Source organism: Heteronotia binoei, chromosome 2 (assembly GCF_032191835.1).
Source record: "Heteronotia binoei isolate CCM8104 ecotype False Entrance Well chromosome 2, APGP_CSIRO_Hbin_v1, whole genome shotgun sequence".
Taxonomy (NCBI): Eukaryota; Metazoa; Chordata; class Lepidosauria; order Squamata; family Gekkonidae; genus Heteronotia; species Heteronotia binoei.
The window spans coordinates 83,735,538-83,754,327 of record NC_083224.1 but is presented as its reverse complement, the minus strand read 5'-3'; the positions used below and the strand labels follow the sequence as shown (position 1 = coordinate 83,754,327).

Here is an 18,790-nt window from a genome sequence, read left to right as displayed (position 1 = left end):
TTTGCACTTGCTAATGAGTAAACTCATCAAAAAAAGAGTCAAAGAAACCACAGTTAGACCAATTTAACAGATGGCAACTACACTGCTGAAGAACCAGAACATGCTCAGACATGCCTGAGAATAACACTTAGGAAGCTAGGAAAAGCTTAATAATAAACAAATACTAATCTCAATGGTGAAATCTAAAGTGCTAGATACTTTGTTCATAGTCAGCAGGCTTTCTAAGATTATATCACATCTGATGGAGAAGAAAACTAATGATGTATATGTTCAGCACCAGTTAAGTACAGTGAACAGCAGAATTTATGCCAGACAATCAGACAAGAAAGTGTCTTGTTAATATACCACACACAGTGTCTGGTCAGTTCTTCTAAAACTTCCACCTCATTTAAAACAAAAAACAAAACTAATTCTACATCAAGCAAGAGTAAAATTTTACCAGGTGTTTACTAATTATGTTTTTAAAAATGTTCCCTAATTATTAGGGTTTGTAGAATCTTTCGGGCTCAAGTGCCGTGTTCTACTGGAGAAAGTTTTCCTTCCAGACGTTTCGTTCTCAGCTGCGGAGAACATCCTCAGTGGCGTTGCAGCCGGAGCAGGCACTCTGACCTTCTTGGCTGCTGTGCATAAGAAGGTCAGAGCGCCTGCTCCGGCTGCAACGCCACTGAGGATGTTCTCCGCAGCTGAGAACGAAACGCCTGGAAGGAAAACTTTCTCCAGTAGAACACGGCACTTGAGCCCGAAAGATTCTACAAACCCTAATGATGTTACCAGCCGTGAAAACCTGAAATCTTTGATTCCCTAATTATGTTTTAAAAAATTATTTCCCCCTCCCTATAAAAATAGTATACATTACTATTATATGATTTGAAAAGACATTGCATTATAAGCTGTCTACTAGCAAAAATAAAATTTCAGGGCATGATCCTAAAGAAGGCTCTGAAACAAAGAAGACTGCAGTGATGATCCTTCATGGGCATACATGATAATTGTATAGCACTAATGCAAACAGCTAACCAAGCCAGATCAGCGTAAAACTACATCTCTTGCAGCGTAACACTTCATAGTGCAAGAGAGGTAGTGGTCGTATAAGGACTCAATAATGCTGAAAGTCCATGATCATATGAAGACATCATGCCTTGGTTCCTAAACAACTCAGCACTATATATATGTGTGTGCATGCAAAGACCGCAGAACTGCTCAGGAATACTGGAAATTCACCTGGGAAGGAGTCCACACTTCACCTGCTCCCCAAAACACTGCCACAGTTCCTGAGAGAGGCAACAGTGACATAGAATGAACTTCTCATACATGACCTGGCTTCTGCTATTACTGAACAGTGCAAGAAAAAGCCTTACTAAAACCTTCAGAAAGGAACGACAATTACACTGCACAACTGCACTACACAGTTACACATGAACTCTGCTCAGGGGATCTGGGAAGCGTAGGTTGGTAAAATGCCAACTTAGCAGTCTGTTTATGCTGATGGAGTTAGTTATCACTTCTTGAATTAATGTTTTGAATAACAACAACTCTATATGTATATGTAGGCTGGAGAGGATCATTAAATTTTAATCTAATTTGTGATTTATACACTGCCCTATTTATACCGACATAAGAGCCCTGTGGCGCAGAGTAGTAAAGCTGCAGTACTGCAGTCTGAGTTCCCTGCTCATGACCTGACTTCGATCCCCGTGGAAGCTGGGTTCAGGTAGCTGGCTCCAGGTTGACTCAGTCTTCCATCCTTCCAAGGTTGGTAAAATGAGTACCCAGCTTGCTGGGGGAAAAGTGTAGATGACTGGGGAAGACAATGGCAAACCACCCCGTAAAAAGTCTGCACTGAAAACGTTGTAAAAGCAACGTCACCCCAGAGTCGGAAACAACTGGTGCTTGCACAAGGGACTACCTTTACCTTTTTATTTATACCCTGCTCAGGGCGGTTTATAACATTAAAACATTGCAATAACAATAAATAAAACACCAAATTAAACACAACAAATTTAAAATATCTCATAAACATAATACATACAGATTAAAATAAGAAGACCGTAACTCCGTAACTCCAACAATAGTACAGCCTGAGGCCATAGTTCAGCAGTTGGTACAACTTCAGCTAATTAACACCACTTTGCACAGCTTCAGGTCACTGACACCACTTAAGGATGTAACTCAGACCCTTGACCCAACTCAAGCACATGGACAGTAAAGTGCTGGGGGAAGGTTTCAGAGGATGCCTGGTAGATTAAAAGTCTGGTGGAAGAGCTCTGTCTTACAGGCCCTGCAAAATTTGGGTAAGTCCTGCTGGGCCCAGATCTCCAACAGGAGCTTATTTCACCAGGTAGGGGCCCAGATTGAAAAGGGCCTGGTCCTCGTTGGGGCCAACCGGGCATCCTTAGGACCAGGGATCACAAGAAGATGTTGTGTAGATCAGGGTTTCCCAAACTTTTCTTTCCTGTGGCCAGGATATTTTTACACTTCTCCTTTATGGCCCACTAAAATTCAGGGGTGGAGCCAGGAGACTTTTGGGGTGGAGCCAGGAATTATGTCATTTCCTGTGGTGTCACTTCCAGGGCACACTGAACCAAAACTCCACCTTTTCCTGTGATGTCACTTCCAGGGAACTCCCCAAACCTGTCACTTCTTCTGAAGTAACTTCATTTTCAGAAAAATCTCTCTGAAACTCACGTTGAGTAAAAATGGGGGTGAAAAGTGGGCGGTCCACAACTTTTCATACATTCTCAGGGTCCTCTCTTTCCACCCCCACACCTGGATGCACCTATCTGTTTGTGTGTTCTTCTTCAGCTTGCAAGCACTCGTAATGCCCATGTTCAATTGCCTGCACCACCTACACACCCCTTCCTCAACAGCACTGGCCAGTGTATGCAGTTGGGAGTGCTGTTGCCACTGCCATCAGGAATGCCAGCACTGTGTACCACCCACATTGGGCCCTGGCAGCTGCTCTACCTCAAAATATGCTGACACATTTAGTAGGCCCTTCCTTCAGCTGCTACTATTGGAACCCTGCCTCAAGCTACAATCAAGCTTGCTTGGTTTCAAGAAAATCATTTGACAGCTATTTTTTATACTTTTCCTTGGCTGAAACACTGGGAAATTGCTGTGAAAGGTAGCAGGGAATTGTACTGCAATTAATGAATTAATTTCAAGTTATATAAAGTTCATACAAGCTTTTCTGCAGTTATCCCAAAAAGGATATTTATGAGGAGCTTGCAGCTTTTTACTGGCTGTGTTTCCCATGCATTTAAAAGCAACCTGTTGTGCAGATATTTAGCCAGTGAGCTTCTTTAATCCTTTTTAATATCTACAGAAGGAGTTTAATTTTGGTGTCAGACAGCTGTTAAAAGCAGGACCAATAAAATGGTGCCAAGTTCACAGTACCATCACTTCCAGTGCTGTTGAGATATACAGCAGTAATCTCCAATGATCTCTTTCTGCCCACACCTCTCACTCTCATTCATTCACACAGAAATCTCATAGAAAGGCCAGCTGGCTACAACTGGGGGTGCCAACTTTTCATTGGCAGAGCTATGTCTGCAACAGCAGTATGATAAACAGAAAACTTTCATCCAGTAAAAATGGAAGGAAAGAAATAAGGAGAAAGGGAAAGAATGAAATGGAAAGAAAGGAAAAGAAAGACATGGAAAGAAAGAACATAAGAGAAGCCATGTTGGATCAGGCCAGTGGACGATCCAATCCAAAATTTTCTCACACAATGCCCAAAAGCACCGTAATGTCCACCAATGTTGCTTCCCTCCCCCCCCCCAGCAACAATTCTGCCCAGAGGTCATTTGGTAAAAAAAAAAAAAAATAGCTACTTGAATGCCCACTTCCCGCTCCTCCCATCTGAAAAAAAAAAAAATCAGTTCCCCCTTCTTTGCCACCCAGGCCTCCTGGGGAAATCTCCCCAAAAGAACATACTGCAAGGCACATGAAAGCTCATTCTTCGAAGAACATTTCATGCATCTAAAGAGCCAGTGGACCCCAGCTTTTCTCTCAAACACTGGGGAGGGGGGGAGAAGGAAGGAGAGGCAGACCAGCTCCTCTCTACATAACACAGAGACGGTGGAAGGAAGGAAGTCAAACGGAGCTCAGGCTTTGCAGCCTGTGTCAGTCTTCAAGGCTAGCTTTTCTCTGCACAATACAGAGACGGGGGAAGGAAGGAAGCCAAACGGAGTTCAGGCTTTGCAGCCTGTGTCAGTCTTCAAGGCTAGCTTTTCTCTGCACAACACAGAGACGGGGGAAGGAAGGAAGCCAAATGGAGCTCAGGCTTTGCAGCCTGTGTCAGCCTTCAAAGCTAGCTTTTCTCTGCACAACAGAGAAATGGAAGAAAGGAAGGAAGCAGAGAAGAGCTCATGCTTTGCTGGGGGTGGAGCTAGTTTTGGCTTTTCTTGTGACCTGGTATTGAGGCTTCCATGGCCTGGTGCTAGGTCACGACTCTGCCAATGGCAAATGCCAGTGTAGATGATCTCAAAGCCCAGGGGGGGGGGGGGCTCGTATGGGGAGAGGCGGTTCCGAAGATATGCAGGCTCCAAGCCATATAGGGCCTTAACGGTAAGGGCCTTTAAATGGATCTGGTACTTGGTGGGGAGCCAATGTAGTTTGCACAGCACTGGCTGCATTCGCGCCCATATAGGCCTCAATGCTAATAACTGGGCTGCTGCATTCTGCACCCGCTGGAGTTTCCAGAGCAGAGTCAAGGGCAGCCCCAAATGGAGAGAGTTACAATAGTCTAATCTGGAGGTGACCGTTGAATGAATCACTGTGGCTAAATCACGGGATGCCAGATAGGGGGCCAGCTGCCAGGCCCGCCTCAGATGGAAAAAGGCAGTCCTTGCAGAGGCAGCATCCTGGGCCTACATAGATAAGGTGGGATCCAGGACTACCCCCAAGTTCTTCACCTTTGTTGATGGCACTAATGGAGTACCATCGAAGGGTGGGAACCTGATCCCACTCCCTTCCCCCCTCCTGCCCCGATCCAGACACAGGATTTCTGTCTTAGATGGATTTAACTTCAGCCGGCTTGGATGCAACCAACCAGTCACAGCTTGCAACGCCTCATCCAATTGATCTGGGGTGAAGTCCAGGGGGCCATCCATAAGCCAATAGAGCAGGGTGTCATCAGCGTACTGGTGGCAACCCAGCCCATATCTCCGGACCATCTGGGCAAGGGGGTGCATATAGATGTTAAATAACTTTGGGAAAAGAACTGCCCCCTGTGGCATGCCACATTCAAGTGGCTGCCACTGGGACAACTCTCTCCTGAAGGCCATCCTCTGTCCCCAACCATGAAGAAAGGAGACTAGCCACTGTAAAGCTAATCCCCGGATCCCCCACAACGACGAGGCGGTGGGACAACACCTCATGATCGACCGTATCAAACGCTGCTGAGAGGTCTAAAAGTATCAGCAACGCCAATCCACCACGATCCAGATGCCTCCAGAGATCATCCACCAAGGTGACCAACACCCTCTCCGCCCCATAGACAGGGTGAATGCCAGACCAGAAAGGGCCCGGGATGTCAGTTTCCTCCAAGAAGGTCTGGAGTTGTGTCGCTACTCCATCATGAATAGATGTGAGAGCATTTGTCCAGTAGCCAAAACACCATACAACAATAAATTACAGCATGGCAATATCATGAAGTATAACAAGAAGACACATCCCTTAGCTATGATATATATATGAAATTTTGGGTAAATATGAGCACAAGGGGGTAGAGGGAGAAGGAAATCTGGTTATAAAGCTCAAATGAAAACACTTAATTGCAAATACCCAGCTCCAACAATAATGGAATCCAAAAGAAAAGAAACTTAAGATCTTGGTCCCACAGAAATCCTATTGTTGGCCTCTAGACAGACACTCATCATGACAGGAACTTCACAGAAAGGGACATTGCATACGATAGCATTCAGACTACTTCTTCTTCTTAGTTACTAATCACTACCAGATGGAAATCTGGAACAGAATATGCCCCTGCAGGGTGACATAAACTGTGGAGCTGAAGATCCAACTCCTCTCCTTCATATATCAGTTGAAAGCATTGGCTCTTACAAAGGCAACACATGGTAATTATGAATCAAGAACAACTGTGCTTTGGTGCATGCAGTGAACCCAACTAGAGCACTTCTCATATGCTTGATGGAAAAAAATGGGAGCTCAGATATACATGACTGTGGATACCATACTCCTCCATTTCTGACCAAACATCCATGTCTATTCTGCCCTTCCATTCAGAAGCAACAGACTCTGGTTTGCATACAACAAGCTCTGGAAAGTGAATACAGCCTGACACTATTACCTCTGATGAAGAAGCCCAGGAATAGACCAAGGTGAAAACACATTCAACTGAATGACAGGACAAAAATAAAGAATGCAGGTTTTGACTTGTAGAAAATATACCAATGACAGCCAGGTTTGGAGTCAAGGTAAGGGACCAGTCTCTCCTGGAAGAATCTACCTCTCCTGTTTCCAAGTGAAGTACTTCTACCAACCTCACCAGATAGTTTCAACAGTGGAATGCTAACATAGCCCATTCATGCAATGGCCAGGAATGCTACCTCCTCCACTTGTACTCAAAACACTGTACTGCAAAGACAGTTATCACACTTATCTTTCTTAAACAAGTCAAATATGAATTTACAGAAATGGGGTAATGGTTGATGAGAGACACCAAAGAACTGAGTTCTAGGTATGAGATGGATGGGAAGATCATACATGATATTTTGAACTACTCAGAATACAGGCAAGATAAAAATATAAAAAACACACATATCTTTAGAATCCCATTCCTTTGCACATACACCCCCCATTTTAACAACTGTATCATATTTATATGAAACAGTAAAAACAACTACTGTTTGTTTATGCATTTGGCCTTTTACACTTAACCTATGAACATTACAATTATGCAAATATCCATAGCATGGGCTTCATGGAGTGCAATGATTATTCACCAGGACATAGCACTAGGCTTTAATACACCATTCTTTCTAAACGACTAAAAGCCAAACCAGCAGTTAGATGGTGACAAATCTATATTTTACACTGTATTTACTACTGTGGATCAACAGTCTGTCCCAGACTGATCCCACACTTAGCACTTGCCTTCCCTCTGTATGGGGCTCCTCAAAGTGGCTCTTTTTCCTGGATTCTGCACTGGCATCTCTGTAGTGGGGCTGCATGTTCCCTGCTTGCTCCCTGCCCTGTGCAAATCTGAGAGCCAAGAACGAGTCAAAGGCTAATGCAGAATCGTTCCCAGTCTCCTATAAAAGCTGATGAAAAGATATTTGTAATTCTAAAAACAGCCAGTGATGTAGAGGCAAGCAGTGGCAAACCACTTCAGAATGTCTCTTACCTTGGAAACTCCACAGCGTTGCTATAAGTCAGCTATGACTTGACAGCAGCAGCAGCAACAGGCAGCTCTGATTTCTTTTCCCAAGAGCCTTTGTACTGTAGATAAAGCCTTAGATAAATCAGTAATTTCCTTGGAAGGAAGGGATTTCTATCTGCAGTGTGACCTCCTTGCCTGCTCCCTTGCTGCTGCATCCCCAAAAGCCCACACCAATGCTGACCCTGGGGAAAAAGGGATCCCCAACATCAGCATAATGGGGTAAAGCTAAAGTAAGCTAGAGTATAAAGGAATAATCAAAAATCACTCAATCTGCAATACTCATTTATTTGATCCATCCCAAAGTATGTGATCATCCTCCCTTACAATACATCCAGAGTTGCCAACTACCCAGAGGAAACCTTAAGGGTTTAATAAAGGCTCTATATTATGTTAGTTGGTCTGGCCTGGATGGCCCAGGCTAGCCTGGTCTCATCAGATCTCAGAAAATAAGCAGGGTCAGCACTTACTAGTGCTTGGATGGGAAACCACTAAGGAAATCCAACCTGGTTGCAAGGTGAAGGACACTTGCAACACACACATACACTGTGTTAATTACAGGTGATGTTACTTACTTACATGTCATGGAAAGGTTTCAGCTGCTCATTTCCCCTCATTAACCCTCTATCAAAGGAAAAATACATTTTTCTCCAGGCTGGTCAGCAATTCTTGCTGTATGGTATTTCACACATCAGCCCCAATTCTTCCTCCAGATGAAGGAAATGCCACGCTCAGTGTAATTATATGTGTATATACAGTTCTTGCATTATGTTTTGCTGATAATAGTCGGCAGATTTGTGCAGTGCTTCTCCTTTCAACTTTTTATTTATACATATTAAAATGATTAAATTGAAATTTGTGATTTTTGTTAAAGAATTTTGCAACACAAAGAGATGAAGATTATACATGTTGTAGAGCAGTAGCAGCACCAGAAGGATTCCACCCCCCCCCCAAGAGCTATATAGACCACTTCATCTCCAGCTACCAAAAATATGCCTGGACACCATACTATCACAGATTTTCACACAATGCCTATGCTACTTTTAAAAACAACTAATTAACACTGAGTGAGACTTTTGATTGTATGGTATGGGCAAATATGATCAGCCCAGTCTGTGAACCCAGACTGATGCTAGCTCTTTTATCCTCCAGTGTTATGTAATTATCTCAGATTCACTCCTCTTCAGAAAATACACCTACCTCAAAGGGTTGTCATTAAGTACTTTGCAAGTCCAAAGTAGAAGAAATAGCTTATAGGTCAATGAATATCTGCAGCAGATACCAAATTTCATCAACTTTCTAATCTGTAAAGAAAACTGCTAAAATGTGAGAAGTTTTAGCGGAAAAGCAACAAGGTGATGTCCCCTCCTCAATCCAAAATGCCTGAACTATGAAAACTGATAATACACATTTCCATTTCGTGTAGTCCAACCCAAGTTGTTCTATATGTGATCAACTTCCATTTGCAAAGAAAGCAAGCTTTTGCGGGGGCGGGGGGTGGAGGAAGTAGCTTACACGGGTAGCATCAAAAACTTTTTTATAGCAGCAAAGAATCGTTCTAACACGGAACAGACAAATATGCATTTTAAAACGCAATGAAGAACTTGCATTCAGCCCTCTGACACACATCAAACCACAATATGGTACAACCTCTCACGAAGTATATGCTTTAGTATGAACAAAAGACGTGGATAAGGCAGCTTCAACCAACGCAATTACCGATTTTTTTAAAAAGCAACTGCTCTTTTTTATTTGGGTGACACTCGTATGACTCGTCCCACAAGTGAAGAAGCGTCACACTGGGGGTTGTTTACATTGTACGGAGTTTTCTCACTTCGCAGAGATACACAGGCTTGCGCCGTCACAGCAGAATGATACGGCCCTCCACCAGGTCGCTTCAGTTTAACGTGACGACCCCTTAGGTTGAGGGGCTTGGCAAAAGCAGCGCTTTCCGAGGCAGAAAGCAAACCGGGCCTTAGAAAAGGTCCTCCGCAGGCAGGCCTACGCTCAGCCCTCCCAGAAAGCACAGCCAATGAACTTGTTCAGTCAAGACACCCTTCCGGAGCAGCAGCGCGCCCCCTCCCCGACACACGCTCCCAGCCCCCCCGCCCCACCCCCCCGCTGTACCAGTTCGTCATGTCCAGGAAGAAGGCGCAGCCGGCCGGGCTAAGCTGGAAGCCGAGAAGCCGCTGGAACTCGCCGATGAGCACGTCCTTGTCGGTGGTGCCCAAGCAGCTGAACTTTTGCATCAGCTCGGCGTCCAAGTCCACGTCCATCCCTTCCATGGCGCCGGGGCCCCCTTCGCCTGCGCCAGCCCGGCCACTCGCACTAGGCCCCGGGCCGCCCGTAAGCCGCCACTGCCGCCTCCTCAGAGCTGCATGGGGGAGGGGAAGCGAGCGCGTAGTACGCAGGACACGCCGACGTCGCATCGTCATCACGCTTCGTGAGCTCACAGACGTGATAATGTCATAGCAGAAGAAACCAAAATACAAACATCTCAATGCAGAAATGGGAGGTGGGAGTTGTTTTCGTAGACAAACAAAAGGCTCTTAGGTTGAATGAGCGGGACTTTTGTTTTAAATTTGATTTACTGGACTTGCGCAGCCTAATCGTTCACATGTTTACTTAGAAATAAGTCCCTATGATTTAAATGAGCCTTCTTGCAGCCTTGGCGCGCTAGAAGCAAGACTTCCAATATTATAGAGTACAGCAAATTTAAGTGATCAAAAGGAAAATAAAACAAAGGGCGGGCAGTTGAAACTATTTAGCTCATGTTCCATTCATATTTTACTTGGAAATAGTCCGATTTCGTATTAAAGCAAAAGTAGTTGATACCTGAAACAGTGGTCTTGAAAATCTAGAACAGCAGGAAAACTTTAAACAGAAGCCGGTTGATTTGGCTTATTAGAATGGTTTGGTTTTGCCAGAATGGCCAATGTTACACAGATCTGCAGGAGCAAATTAATCTCACATGAGGATGTACATAGGGTTTGCCCTGACTTGGATAGTCTCAGCTAGCCCCATCTCATCAGATCTTGGAAAGTAAGCAAGGTCAGCCTTTGTTATTATTTGGATAGGAAATCACCAAGGAATGCCAACGTTGCTATGCAGAAGCAGGCAATGGTAAACCTCGTCTGAACATTTAATGGCTTGAAAACCCTATGGTGTTGTCATAACTCAGCTGCAACTTGATGGCAAATATATATGTATACACATATGTCTTTATAGTTCACTGTATTGTATATTAATAGCTATTTTTACTTAAGTACCGTAAATACACAAATAGATTAAGATGGGTATCTGTGTATGTCTGTAGCAGTAGAAAAGAATAAGAGTTCAGTAGCACCTCAAAAGACCAACAAAATTTGTGACAGGTATGAGTTTTTGTGAGTCACAGCTCACTTATTCAGATACAGCTAGAATGTGAGTCAATCTGTCATATCTTGGAGAGTGCAGTGCAGTGATTTCAGATGCTGAATGACAATTGCAGGCAAATGGCAATAGGTGAATGACAATAGTGGCTGTGATTGGATTAGGCAGGACCAGATCTACATGTTTTTTGAGGGGGGGGATTAAAAAATGGTGCCCCCTTATGACCCATTCTGTTTTACGGACCCATAGAATAGAATGGACTCCATACCCAATTTGGCATCCCCCCCCTCCAGTGGCGCCCGGGGCAAGCACCCCCTTCTGCCCCCCCCTAGATCTGGCGTGGGATTAGGTGTGGTATGCAGAGGAATAGTAGGCATGGAGAAATCAGCATTACAGACATAGTTGGAGGTATCAATAACCTATCGTCCCAGGATGTCCATGTATCCTGATACTCCTACAGTGATGGTGCCTACACTTGAGACAATGGGATGTCCAGAGTTGCCAAGTTTATGTATCTTTGGCAGGAAGTAGAAAGTGCCCAATTATGGTTCTCGGAGTTTATTCATATAAATTTGTGTGTTGGTTAATTTCTTCATGCTTTTGTTGAGTTCTCACTGATATTCATATGTGGGGTATAGAACAGTTGTATTTGGGAGCTATCAAATAATTGTACGAGATATTTTCATTTTTAATATATGAAATGACCATGATATGTGATAAACAAAATCCATGTAACTGCCCATAGCATAACTCCTCTTATTGAAATGAAAGCAAATTAAGACTTCTGAGTCACATTTTTAAAATTATCTCACAACTAATAACAAAAACTAGTTACATGGCTAATAATTAAAAGTGATTAATAGTGCAATCTGATGGACACTTTCTTGGTAGTAAGCCTCATTGAATAGAAGTGTATAATTCTGAGTAGATCTACATAGGATTTTCTCTCATAGTGCAATCCTAAACAAGGTAATTCTGTGTAGGAGTCACTGTTATTTCAATTCAATCCTTTAATGTGGAAAACACAGGTGCATTGTCTATAATTATGAACATGTAATACGTTACTTTCTAAATAGTGCATTCTAAATATGTGTGATCTCATGTAGTAGGCTATAATATTACAAATATCAAGATGGTGCTATGAATAACTAGCCCAAGAAGTCCGTACATATTGCATATGCTTTTGTCAGAAGTGTTGCTGTCATTGCCTCCAATGGAAAAGCTTGTGCACATGGAACTCAGGGAAACCATACTTTGTGTAAATTTGTGCTGAAATTCACTGTCCTGAGATGGGAGCTTTGAAAGCCTAGATTATCAACTTTCATTTTCCCCATAATTAGGCTCGTCTTGGAACAAGCTTGGTAGGAAAAAATTGTGCAAATGTAACATTTAATACAAACATGGTGGGGTTTTAAACATGGGATGTTCACCAGTGATACTAGAATGTTTCCTCTTTCAATGTTTGTATAGTAAGTACTACAACAACACAAATACAGGGGGAATTCAGAACAATGTTAAAGAAAAAACAGATCAACAGGACAATCCCAAGCAGAGTTATATCCTTCTAACCCCGTTTACTTCAGTGGCCTTAAAAGGAAGATAGGGTTGCCAGACTGCCTTGAACAATGCCAGGAGATTTTGAAGGTGGTGCCTTGGGACAGTGGCATTTGAGAGGGGGTGATGTCATCTTTAAGTGACGCTCACAGAATATCTCCTAATCTCTGTGGTAAAGAACACAGTCACATGGGGATTCCTAGATCATCACTGCCATTCCTCAGTTTCTCAACTAATTAATAGTGATTCATAGTGCAATCTGATGGACACTTTCTTGGTAGTAAGCCTCATTGAATAGATGTGTATAATTCTGAGTAGATCTACATAGGATTTTCTCTCACAGTGCAATCCTAAACAAGGTAACACCATTCTAAGACCATTGGGGCTGAAGTTTATGCAGGCAAATGGCAAACCCATATGTAACCCTCTTCAGGATTGCAAGTATTGTACATAAAATGCAAAAAGAAGAGAATTCTCACTAGTACTTTGCACTGAATACTCTAGGATGCTTTCTGTCTCATGGGTAGGAACAGCTGGACCATAAAGTCTGGCTCAATTGCTCACGTATGAATACAGCAATCTTAAAATTGTTGCTTGTAGAGGAACATGGCAGAAGAAGAAATACTCCAGTAATCCAACCCTCAAGTTACATTATATTGAAAAAAGGACAGAGTAACCAGAGTTACTGTGTAAAACAAGATGCTGGACGAGATGAGCAGGAATGAATTGGCCATTAAGATCACAGGAGAAAATCCCTGTGGGTCAGTGGCCTGTAGGGTTGCCAGGTCTGTGTTGGAAAATACCTGGAGATTTTGGGGGTGGATCTGGGAGAGAGTTCAGTTTGAGGAGGGAAGGGGCCTCAACCTGGTACAATGCCATAGAGTCCACCCTTCAAAGCATCCATTTTCTCCAGGGAAGGTGATCTCTGCCAGTTGAAGATCAGTTGTAAAAGTGGGAGATCTCCAGTGGGCCACTCCATTCTAAACAGGAGACAGGCACAAGTCATCACAATCTGGAGGCACACAAAAGGAGGCTTCTTGCCTGGAGTTGCTCTGTCCAGCACAATGAAGGACTTGCATGGTCTGTACTTCACCCTGCCTCCCAGCCCTGCCTTCTCCATGGTGAACGATATCCTTCCCTGGCCTTGCTACACTGAGGGATGTCCCTGCCCCGCCCTACCTTGTGGCAAGAGACATGCCTATCTGGCCTTGCAACAAAAAGAGACAAAACCCATCCAGTATAGCAAGGGAGGGGGCAGGTATAGCTTCACTCTACCCACCCTCAGTACAGCTTGAACAGGCACAGGACACTCAGGGCTGGCCAGGCATAATCTTTTTCCCTGCTTTGGGGGGGCAGAGCAGAGGTAGGCTGGGCCATTTCCCCTTCCCCAGTCTGCCCCTGTAGATGGGCCACTGGTCCAGGGCCACAGTCAGAAATTTAAAGGTGGGGGTGTGAGGAACCCTGTCAGAGGCTTTACTCAGGAGGTGACCACTTTAAATTTTTCCCCAGTCACTTTCTCTCAGTCCCTCAGTCAGACTCACAGAAATCCTGTCAGAACCAATAATAATTGGCACCTGACAGTTTTAACGTTAACAACCACAAACTATTTATTAGGTAACAAAAGGCAAGTAGGGGGATGAAATAATATTGATTATAACTGTTAAATATTAAAAGGCAAATCCGTTGGCAGCTGGTTGGCAGAATAAAATAATTAGAGAGTAGAGACTTTTTCAGGCTGAGGTAAAAATATAACAAGACTTTGGCAGAAGATCTTTAAAATAAACAATAAACCAGGCAGGTTTCAGAGTCCCACTAGACTCTACTTCACACAGGCTGTCTTCTAGGCACTCAGAATGCTGTTTCATCAGATGTTTTACCCTAACTTAGGCAGTGCCAAATCATATAAATAACAAACTTCAATCACTCTTCCACATACACATAGAGAACTCCTGACTGGTATCAGTATTCTCCCTCACAGACCCTTTCACACTAGCTATCTTCCAGGACTCGCACCCCTCAATTCTGATGTGTCTCAGCCCCACAGCGCGTCTCTGGTCTGAGTCTTGGGTGACCCTGCTGACTACCAGAATCCAGTTCTCCCCTCAGTGTGTATTTGTGTGATCTTGTTTGTAGTTGGAGATTGCCTGGTGCACTGGCAAAATTTCCCTCAGAGAGTTTCAAACCATCTGAAAACTCTGTCTTCCAGACAGAGTCCACTCAGCTCTGTCTCCCACAAGGAGCTCAGCCATTCTGGTCACTCTCAGCCCCTCGTTCAGTTAATTTTACAACTGCCCAGCCTAAGCCCACTGTCTTCACTTCAGACTGGTATTCTGAAGACTTCTCTCGAAGACCCCCTGGCTAAGACTAAAAATCCTGACATGATTTTCTGCTGAACAATTTTTTAAAAGTCTCCCCCCCATACCTAAGAATTGCTCCAGAGGTGCAGCAAGAATGTCTGCTGGCCTCCAGGAGCGATTTAAATCACTCAAAGAGGCAGGCTGTCATGAGCCCTGATGAGGAGGGGCTGGAAGGGTTAACAGACCTGGAAGAGTTGCCAGCCAGTCCCTCAGCTGGACAAACAGCAGCTGGCCCATCAATCACTCTCCAGGCACCAGTGTCAGCTGTTGACGATCAATTCCTCCAAGCTCTCCTCCTCCCATCTCAAGAGTTCGAAGCAGACTCTGGAAAGAACTTTCAGAGTGAAGACATGAGGCATGCCGATGCTTCAGATCTCTCAGCCCTGAGTTCTAGCAGAGTCACTGCCACCCAGAGAGCAGGCTGATTGAAACTCCCATATAGCTCCCACCCAGGACCTGGTAACCTTGTGGAAGCAACAAGTCTATTCTCTGGCTTACATCCACGCTCTTTCCTGATCCTGACCTGCTTGATTTCCTTGGCACCCTGACCTTTTGGCTTTTGGACATTGATTTCTGATTCCGGTTTGTGATTCTGCATTGGTGACTTGGCTCCTTCTTGATTTCCTGGACTTTGACCTTGGACTGCCTTTGGACACCTGCCTGCACCCTGAGAACGTAACACAGGCAGCTGCTTCTTCTGCACCTTGATGACATCTCCCGCATTTCCGGCAGAAGCAGCCACCTGCCTCCCTGAGCTGGTCGGCAGCATCTTTAAATCACTCCTGGAGGCCGATGGCCAGGAGCAATTTGAATTGCGGAGAGGGTGACCTGCAGCCTCTTCTGAGGCTTGGCAGCTTCCTCCCTCCCCCCACGATTCGGATCACTTAAGAGGCATGCAGGTAGCAGCTGCCTGCCTCCCAGAATGATTTAAAGAAGTCTTTAAATCACACATGGAAGTGGATGGATGCTTCTGCCACCCCTCCCATGTGATCTGAACTGGGGGAGGTGGAGTAGTCTCAAGTCCCCATGGGGAGGGAAGGCCTCAGCCGCCACCTCCCCTGGCAATTCAGATCACATGGGAGGGGCAGCACAAGCAGCCCCCAGCCTCCACATGGGATTTAAAGACCCTGCTGCTAGTCGGCGGGGTCTTTAAATTTTATTTATTTATTTATATCCCACCCTCCCCGCCAAAGAAGGCTCGGGGTGGCTCACAGTACAAAACCACAACAAACAATTAAAACCATACATATTATAAAATTATACATTCGATAATTAAAACAGTCAAAATAATTTGGTGTTAGTCTCTTTGATGTCATATAATTTCAATTTCAATGGCGACAGTATTTCTTCAATTTCCCTACAATACAGGCTCAGCGTCAGTTGAAAGCCAGCTGGAAAAGAGCGGTCTTATAGGCCTTGCGGAACTCCGGAATCACTCCTGGAGGCTGCTTCTCCCACACCTCCAGAGTGAGGGGAAAGGGAGGAGGCGGTGGCAGAGGCCCCAGCAGCTGGTCATGGGGCCTGAGTTGGGGGCCCCCAGGTAGCTACAGGCCTGCACTCGTCTGATCCATAAGGGCACTTCTTATGTTCTTATATCTATACATCACCTTTTCACTTGGGCTGCATTCTTAAGAATACTTTCCTAGCAGTTAGCCCCACTGCATAAAACTGATTTATTTTTGAGTAGATTCACTTACTATTGCTCTCATCATTCAGCAGCTATAGTACACTGTACCTAAGACTTTCATTTCTCCCAGCAATCATATACTGAAGGTATCGCAGATGCAGGTGTGCAATGACTGGCTGGCTCCAGTAGTATCAGCAACTCCATGAAGCACCTTTGAGTCTAGAGACAGGAATAAAGCAGACGTAGGTAGTGTCCACACAAGGACAGTCTTGTGTGGTTTTCCTGTTGTTAGCAGTACTGGCATTCCTCCGTTGGCACTGCCACACCCAATGGGATTAAGTGGGCTTTTACATGGCAAAAGAACTTTTTTTACAAGGACAAATGTGATTCTTTGTATGATTTTGCTGAGCATGTATATAATTGGCAGAAATCCTTTCATGTACACAATTTATTTCCACAACAGTAACATTAAGGAACCATAAGACTAGTGCTGTTCTTAAGTAAAATGGGGGTTATAATAATATAATAATAATAATAATAATAAACTTTTATTTATATCCCGCCCTTCCCGCCGGAGCAGGCTCAGGGCGGCTAACATGACATGGTATACCATTATTTATAAAACAATTTTAAAATACAATTAATACATACAGTTAAAACAGTTACATTAAATTTCAGCTAAAATTAAGTTAAGGTGCTATATTCAGTTGACGTATTTCGATGGCGAGATATCGCTTTCAGGGTTCCTCATATGCTTGCAGAAAGAGAGTGGTTTTGCAAGCCCTGCGGAATTGATTAAAGTCCCTCAGGGCTCGCACTTCCTCCGGCAATTGGTTCCACCAGTGGGGGGCCATTACAGAAAAGGCCTGCTCTCTTGTTACTCTTAGTTTGGCCTCTTTTGGTCCAGGGATCCTTAGAAGGCTTTGAGAACTAGATCTTAGTGCTCTCTGGGGAACGTGTGGGGAGAGGCGGTCCCTAAGGTAGGCAGGGCCTCGGCCATATAGGGCTTTAAAGGTGATAACCAGCACCTTATAGCGAACTCGGAATATAATTGGAAGCCAGTGCAGTTCCTTCAGCCCAGGCCGCACATGTTCCCACCGAGGTAGTCCCAGTAGCAGCCTGGCCGCAGCATTCTGCACTAGCTGCAACTTCCGAGTTCGGCACAAGGGCAGCCCCATGTAGAGGGCATTACAGTAGTCTAGTCTCGAGGTGACCGTTGCATGGATCATACTGTCTTTAATAATGTCAAACGCTTTACATGGGAGGGAAGGTGGCATGGTATAACCTGATCTTGTCCAGTCTAGGAAGCTAAGCAAGGTTGGTACTTTGATACTGAACCACCAAGGAAAACTCTGCTTCTCACTTGCCTTGAAAGTCCCTTGTTGGGATCACCATAAATTGGTTGTGAGATGATAGCACTTATTATGACATGGAAACACAACTAACAGATTATCCACATGCATTCATTGTTTGCCAGCTCAAGGTTGGGAAATTCCTGGAGATTTTGAGGCAGAGTATGGTGAGGGGTGCTCAATGAATGTGATGCGAGTCCACCCTCCGAAGCAGCCATTTTCTTCAGGGGAATTAATCTTTATAGGCTGAAGATAAGTTGTAATTCTGGAACAACTTCAGCTCCCACCTGGGGGCTGGCAATAGCTGCCTGTTGGGCTCCAATGTTATGTACACATACTTGGGAGTTAGCCACATTAAACAAAGTGAGACTTTCTTTAGGATTGCACTGTTAGACCCCTATCTGTTTGGGACCTTTCAGATCATGCCAAAAGGATGACTATCTTTCCAGATAGTCCAGTTTCCAGATAGTCCAGTTTCCAACTGGATCGAGGCGGTGTGGCAGTGCTGATGTTATTAGATCTGTCGGCTGCATTTGACACAGTCGACCATCAGCTGCTGATCCACCGCCTCGCCGACATAGGGGTTAGGGGGTTGGCCTTACAATGGCTTTCCTCCTTCCTCATGGGTCGGGGACAAAGGGTGGCAATTGGGGGTGAACGATCCCAGAGGCGCACACTAGACTGTGGGGTGCCCCAGGGAGCAGTTCTCTCCCCTATGTTATTTAACATCTATATGCGCCCTCTTGCCCAGATTGTCCGGAGGTTTGGGCTGGGTTGCCATCAATATGCAGATGACACCCAGCTCTATCTGCTAATGGACGGACGGCCCGCCTCTGCCCCGGGGAGCCTGGATCAGGCTCTACAGGCTGTTGCAACATGGCTTAGGCTGAGTGGGCTGAAGCTGAACCCAGCGAAGACAGAGGTTCTCTGTGTGGGTCGTGGCGCTCTGGGGAGGGAAATATCTCTCCCGACCTTTGACGGTGCGCCGCTGAAGGCGGCGCAGCGGGTAAAGAGCTTGGGTGTTTTACTGGAGCCTTCATTATCAATGGAGGCCCAGATAACAGCCACAGCCAAGTCAGCATTCTTTCATCTGAAGCGGGCGAGGCAGTTGGCCCCTTTCCTAGAG

The 18,790-nt window shown here is 44.8% G+C and overlaps 1 protein-coding gene across 2 annotated transcripts in view; it reads right to left on the bottom strand.

The window, feature by feature from the left end:
- The window catches only part of ILRUN (inflammation and lipid regulator with UBA-like and NBR1-like domains), a 70,397-nt gene extending 60,592 nt beyond the window's left edge, over positions 1-9,805 (bottom strand). For both annotated transcript variants that reach the window (XM_060231476.1, XM_060231475.1), the window contains exon 1: positions 9,530-9,805. In XM_060231476.1, coding sequence (XP_060087459.1) covers positions 9,530-9,687 — 158 coding nt within the window. In that variant the 5' untranslated portion in view covers positions 9,688-9,805. The remainder of the gene's footprint in view (positions 1-9,529) is intronic.
- Between the last annotated feature and the right edge of the window lie 8,985 nt (positions 9,806-18,790).